At 39.9% G+C, this 7245-nt stretch overlaps 1 protein-coding gene across 4 annotated transcripts in view; it reads left to right on the forward strand.

The window, feature by feature from the left end:
• The window catches only part of col16a1 (collagen, type XVI, alpha 1), a 64247-nt gene extending 58240 nt beyond the window's left edge, over window positions 1-6007 (forward strand). For all 4 annotated transcript variants that reach the window (XM_069176453.1, XM_069176455.1, XM_069176454.1 and 1 more), the window contains 5 exons: window positions 912-1106; window positions 1327-1390; window positions 1583-1759; window positions 1869-1946; window positions 4428-6007. In XM_069176453.1, the coding sequence (XP_069032554.1) occupies window positions 912-1106; window positions 1327-1390; window positions 1583-1759; window positions 1869-1946; window positions 4428-4621 (708 nt within the window). In that variant the 3' untranslated portion in view covers window positions 4622-6007. The remainder of the gene's footprint in view (window positions 1-911; window positions 1107-1326; window positions 1391-1582; window positions 1760-1868; window positions 1947-4427) is intronic.
• The last annotated feature ends 1238 nt before the right edge of the window (window positions 6008-7245 follow it).

Here is a 7245-nt window from a genome sequence, read left to right on the forward strand (position 1 = left end):
TTGCCCCCCCACTCCCCCCACCCACCCATTTCTGCCCGTTCAGCACCCGCACTTAACACAGTCATCAGTTCACTAACCCTTGGACCTCCCTGCTGACACCTTCCTTCCTCCTCACCTCACTTCACCCCTCTCCAAACTAGCAGCTGGCCGCCTCTGTAGCTACAGAGCCTGTTGGAGCTCTCCTCAGACACAGGCTTACAGTAGGTGCGTACAGTGATAAAGTTATTCTCCTGCCTCTGGGATAATGCTATTAAGCATGAGGGGAGATGCTAGATGAGGCTATTTGTCACCCTGACAGGGCGGCATTGTCAGGGTTTTAGCTGCACAGAAGAGGAGAACAGAGGAGAAAGACAAGAACGGACTCCTCTATTCTTCTCGCTCCTCTCTATTTCAAGAGCCGCTTGTCTGTCGGTGACGTGTAAACATTAGACGTCCATTATGGGCTGCTTTGTCCTCAATAAATCACTGTCACTAATGTAGCAAAGCTGTTATTGAGTGTATGTACACAATTTTAATCACCAGCACTGCTGTGTGGAAGGCGATATAGATATCGCCAAGACTTGTCTTTAAAGGGCTTCCTTCTTTTCTAAAATATGATTAATAATAATCTTCTTCCTAAATAATTCTATTTTGATGAATATCAAGTCATCTAATGAAGTACATAATAGCTCACCATTTACTTTGTGGCTGAGAGTTAGATTTACATATGAAGCTACAGCCAGGAGATGATTCGCTTAGCTTAGCACAATGAGTGAAAGCAAGGATTTTGTACTGATCAAACATACACCATTTAAGGTGTTGGTTATTTTTTTTATCAGGCATTTATGGTATCAAAGATAGGTACTAACAACTAACATGAATGGCATTGTCTTTTATCCACTACCCTAACTCACTCACGTCTTGTCTCCCAGGGTGAGCCAGGGGCCCTGGGCCAGAGGGGCCCTCCAGGAGAAAGAGGTAGACCAGGGCTCCCTGGCGGCGGAGGATATCATGCCAAGGATGCACAGCCCATGATCGGTCCCGTCGGACCCAGAGGTGAAAGGGGAAGCCCAGGCTCAGCGGGCTCCCCCGGGCTGCCTGGCTCGCAAGGGTCACCAGGAAACGATGTGAGATAATGTTTAATTGCACTTTTAGCATGACAGCCTGTTTTGTTTTAATCCGCTCTAAATCATGTTGTATTCAGCTTGATTGTGAGACGAACTGAGTACGGCAGCCACGGGCGCTCACCAGCTCCATCTGTTCTTGTAAATAATGAATTTTTTCATTATCTACCTTGATTAATGTTTGCTCGTTTGTTGTTCTCGTTCTCTGTCTGCTCTTCAATAGGCTGTCGTCAATTATGACGATATCAGGAACTTCATTCGCCAACAGGTCATCAAGATCTTTGATGGTGAGGGCACGTGCAAATGCACACTGTTGTGTGAATGTTTACCGTGCACGATGCTACAACTTCTCCATTAGAGCAGTATTTTCTCTTCAGATGTATATCTCTGTTTCAGACATCGATTTCGTTTTGCCTTCGGGACGCCACTGCTCTGGTCTGTGGAATTGCTTTTTATTATGGCTTGTTTCCTCTCCCCAGAGAGAATGGGCTACTACATGTCTCGCATGCAGATGCCAGTGGAAATGGTGGCGTCTCCAGGTCGGCCTGGGCCCCCAGGAAAAGATGGAACTCCAGGTAGTTCTGGGGCACCAGGTAACCCCGGGCTCCCAGGACAGATTGGCAGACAAGGCCGGCCCGGAGGACCAGGACCACCAGGTGAAACTTTCACGCACAACAACATGAGAATGACGTTAAGTATCATCGCTAACTGAGCATAAACTGTTTAGCCTCCATTTGTTGACAATATGTGACCCTGTTTCTGTAGGACCACGAGGTCCACAGGGAATAAATGGAGACAAGGGTGTTGGAGAAATGGGAGATGTAGGACCTCCAGGAGCACCAGGTAATGTACCCCACTGGTTAATGAGTCAGTTATAGTCCAGTGGCAGACATTTGGTTAATGAAATCTTGCTTTATTACATTTTAACCACATTGACTGTTTGCTTAGTTTATACTTAAAGTTCTTGCTCATTGTTGGCATATTGCACCAAGTGTATTGAATTTAACTTTTAACATTTGAACCTCAACAGTCACATTTTTTTCCAGTTAGTTACATCTGCAACAATCTTCCACCAGATAATCAAAGTGCTTTATGAACACTCACAAGCTACACCTGATGCTAAACCCAAAATGAGCTAAAATTACTGAAATGGTGCAAATTACTTAAAATGTTTGGATTCGTTGTTGATTAGCAAATTGCCAGCATGATCAATGTAGTTTTGTATCACTCTTAAATTGTCTTAATTAAAATTAGCATTCTAATTCATTCCAGCCAAATCAGCATCTGAAAATCCTTAATCGTCATGGAGTTCAGATAGCATTGGCTAAATTAGCAAATTAGCACATGCAGTCTCTTTTCATGGAGCGGTTTAATTTGGGTTGAAAAAGTTACTGTGCTCACAATAAACGACCAAAGTAAGACTTTAATATTTGTTCATGTTTCAGTCATGTTCCCCTGAAAACGCACATGGTGATAACACCATCAATTAAAGATGATGCTTATTGGTGTGTACTTGTTTTACACAATGTTGTGTGTAGATATCGTATTGCTGATGAGTCAAATCATCCGTCTTGTATCTATACTGTATTCATGCTGCTGTGTACACTTTACTTCCGGAGTAAAATACACCTTTAAAGGAACAGCTTCACATTTTAGGACTGCCACAGCGGGGCCAGCACTCTTAACACTCTTTGTCACTGAATGAGTAAGTGAGTGACTGAGTTGCATCATTGGTCAAACTAATGCTGCGTGATTTACTGATGAAGTTACACCATTGATCGGCCGAATGCTTCAGCTCCCTCGATCCATTTAAACTTTGAAGCCCTTGTTTCAAATTAAAAGCCCTGTTGCATCTCATACACGGTCCAGCTATTTATTAAGTTTTGAACCCGTCTTGTTTTTTGTATTTTTTTTTTGTATTTTTTGCTATGACTCAGGAAGTTAGAGTTAGCAACCAATAAGCTTAGTTTATTGTAAAGCCTGCAGACAGAGGGAAACTGCCAGCTTAGCTTTGTCAGAAGATAAAACACAAATCCAGACCCTCTAAAACCTCATTAACAAACACATTATACCTAATTTATTTATCTGTAACTGAATTGTACAAAACAGAAATTGTGGTTTTAAGAGAGCCAAGCCAGCAGGTTTTCATTGTGAGCCAAGCTCATTAACCCTTTGCTGTATAGCTTCATCTTATAACAGGACCTATTCCTTTTGGCTAAAAGATGAACTTATTTCTCTTTCACATAAATAAATGGATTTGTCTTCATATATTATTTTATTATATATTTCCGTTTAAGGGTTAAGACACAGCGCAGCAATAGTTATGGCCAGGTGAACGTCCTGATGGGCGAAAATTAGAAATTTGAACAAGAGTACACATAAAAGGCAGGCCTCCCTCAAAGTCACTCTTCATATATATGCAAATCTGTAACTGCAACCATTATTTATGTTCATATGGGTTCTGGTTCTGCCCAATTTAACCACTGTCTCTGAGTGCTCCATAACAATTGCAATTTTAGCAAGAACATCTGTATAGCTGAAGATTACTCGTGAATCTGGATTGGAGTCTTTGTGTTTGTAGAATGGCCTATCTTTTGTGACCGTTGTACTTTACCGTCATCTATTGGATTTCAGGATGTATGGCATTTAGAAGGCCATATGCTCAATCTTGCAATGTTAATATAAGTAAATAGTAATTGGTGGATCTGCACCATGAGTCTGATCTCCTCCAAAATGTAATGGGTTCTTTGTTGGTTAAAGTTTCACCCTTCCAATTTGAGTCACTTTTATGAGTAAAACATTAAAAATCTCCCTGCTGCGAGTTTCATAAATGTGAATTTGTCAGAGTTCCCAGATTTCTCTGACAAAAGCTAGACCAACCAGTGGGCAGATTATCAAAGAAAGTTGTTGTTAAACACTTGATAATGAAAATATTTGTTCTTTACAATCAACTGTACTTTTATTATGAAGTCGTACACTGTCCAAAGTTTTTTTTTAATTTTTATTGTGTTAACTACTTTACATATAAACCCAACTTTATTAAAAAAAAATGCTCAACATAAACAAAAACAGTTAACGCCATAATACTAGATTTTTACATGAGGTCCACTTTACAAGACAGGGCTACATGATGGAGGACCATTTGATATTGTCCTTTAATGTTTTGAAATTTGAAAAAAAAAATGGATGATCAAGCAAATGATGTGAACTCAAATGATGTGAAAGTAAATCTGTCCGTTTCTTTTTTATTTGCCCAATTCGTATTCCTGCTATGGAGATTGTGGCAAGATTATTTCATTCCTTCTATTTCATCTTTTTCTCCAGGTGTTCCAGGCCCCCCAGGCTATAGTAAGATGGGACCCCCTGGTCCTGTGGGCCAACAGGGTGTTCCTGGGATCCCTGGTCCTACTGGACAGTCTGGTACTAAGGGAAAGGATGGCCGGTGTAATCCTGGAGACTGTATGAGCCATCAAGTGGAATACAGCCCCAAAGGCCCACATGTCAAGGGCCCATGGTAGAGGGCTGGAGGACAGGGGAAGGGAGGACTGAAGCAAAGAGACTAAGACAGAAAGCCAAAGACCATGACCCAAAATTATTAAATCTGACTACAAGATACAATATAGGAGCTGCCTTTGTTGAATAGATAGATTTACTCATAGATTTCAACTATATCTCTGAGCAAAAATCCACAATTTCTTTGTAAGGGCCCCGCTTGAGCTGAGGCACCAGCAGAACATTTTTATTGCGTCACTCTTTTCCAATGCCAATTCATTGTGATATTACTGTCTCTCATTTTGGTCTCATCTCTTTTCCCCCACTTTGTTTCATTCCTTTTGTACGTTTTCAAACAACCCAGGAGAGGTAACGAGAATCACAATCTGTATTGTATTCTCGATTAATTCTGGCCTCTGCTTTTTCTTATTTTCTTTGTCTAATTCTGTAGAAGGAGAATACACAATTATTGTAGCACTTTGCTTCCATCTCTTATATCTTTGTTCCTTCCTCACGCAATCCCACTCTAAGTGCATCCCATGCATTTCTAATATTCTGTCTCCAAACCTGGTGGTGTGATACATATTTGAAATTGACTTGGAAGAGAATATCCCAAGAAGTGTATTTCAGTTCTGTAGAAACAGATGTCACAAACCTGCATTCATGCCCTCTTTGATGGATTGACTGTTGTGTATATATTTATATTTATATATATATATATATATATGCATATATATATATATATATAGTGGCTTTTTATACTTTTTCAAAGATTTTGATAAAAGGCATTCACATGGCTAGCCACTTATTTTTCAGCATCAAAGTTGTTCAGTGACAAAACATTCCAAAAGGATATAAGTTCTGTAAGGTTTCAAAATACAATAATGTGTTCGGTAAAAGACAAATTATTTATAAAGGAATATTGTGTTTCCACAGAAAGCATGCTGGGTTTTGTAATTATGCAGCTAGTTGTGTCCTTTTACCTGCAGTATTTCTCATCTCATCTCATTTAGTATTCCAAAGTAGATCCAAGCCATCTGTTTGCATCACTTGGCCCTTGTTTAAGAAGAAGAAAATAAGAGCCCCAATTGAGTACATTCACAACTGTAATGTAGCACAGCCACCAAACTACTACTGTCACCGAAAAATAAAGAAAATACTCTGAAAAGCATCACAAGCAGCTTTTGTAGTGTGACATGGGACATATTTTCAGGCTTTTGTCGTTTATGTTTTTATCATTTTTATATGTTGAAGTCTGGATTCTGAAACCATTACCATCCATTACAGCTCTGTAGTTCAAACAGCAGGTTAAACTATGAGCTGTGGTCCAACTTTTGTGTCTCACAAGCTAAACCATGGGAAATGTTAAACTCAATTAAATTGCTTTTCAAAGAGCCAGTATCATGTGTTAATCATTGTAATTATATTTTGTATTAAACTATTTAAATACTCGTCTCTATCCACAGATAGATTAAAAACAAAACAGCCCTTGTACACAGACATCTGAAGGGCGACCAATCTCTCACCCACTCAAACTGACAGTTGTTTTTTCTTTGTAGTTATTCAATATCTCAGTCTTGGTATTTGTTTTTTCCCTTTGTTCAAAATACCATACAATTGTTTTACTTTATCGTGTTGTCCAACATGTCCCAAAAATGTCATATCGTCCAAAATGTCATACCATAGCATATGGTTTGCAATTTTGGATGACATGCTATAGACTTTTATTCATATTTTGTACAACATTCTACATGTGAATTTTATTCACATTTTAGAAGACATGCCACAGTATTACTTAGTTTCATATTTTTGACGACATGCTATACTATGATTTATTTTTCACATTTTGGACGACATGCTATAGTATGACTTTTGTTTCAGATTTTGGATGACATACTGTAGTATGACATTCTTTTTACATTTTGGATGACCTACTATAGTATTACTTTGTTTTACATTTTGGACGACATGACATTTATTGACACAGCACAGAGCGCACACACCCACAAAAAAAATCCCTGGACTCAGCCATCCCCAGACATCAACCACTTCAATACAGTCAATGAAAAAAATGTTTTATTCATTTATGTTGCTTCACTTTGGGGTGAGGGCAGAATACCCTAGACATGTCACCAGTAGCCAGCACACACCACTCAAGTCTTTATTCCCACATGTGGTGGGATGAACCCAGACTGCCTGTTAAGAACCCACACAGGCTCCTGGCCCGGGATTGATCCTGGAACCCTCTCGCTGGAAGGAAACAGGGCTAACCACTGCGCCACTGTGATCCCCTAAATAATACATAAAACCCACAAACAAATGGATAACATGTAAAGTCCACACAAAAAGGACTGTGGCAGCGATCGAACATGGAACCCTCTCACTTTGAGATGACAGGGCTAACCACAGCGCCACTGTGCCGCCCTACATACTACAGAGAACCCACACAAACAAAGGGAGAACATGCAAGTCCAAACAAAAAGGACATTGGCCTGGTTTTGAACCCAGAACGCTCTCACTGTGACAGTCTTAACCACTGTGGCAACACTGCTAACCACTGTACCACCCTACATTACAGATCTTTCATAAAAGTCATACGTATGTCGTCCAAAATGTGCAAAAAGTCAAACTGTAGCATGCAGTCCAAAAT

The sequence above is a fragment of the Embiotoca jacksoni genome, unplaced genomic scaffold, assembly GCF_022577435.1.
Source record: "Embiotoca jacksoni isolate LCO1_2020_lvr unplaced genomic scaffold, fEmbJac1.0.p SCAF_7, whole genome shotgun sequence".
NCBI lineage: Eukaryota > Metazoa > Chordata > Actinopteri > Embiotocidae > Embiotoca > Embiotoca jacksoni.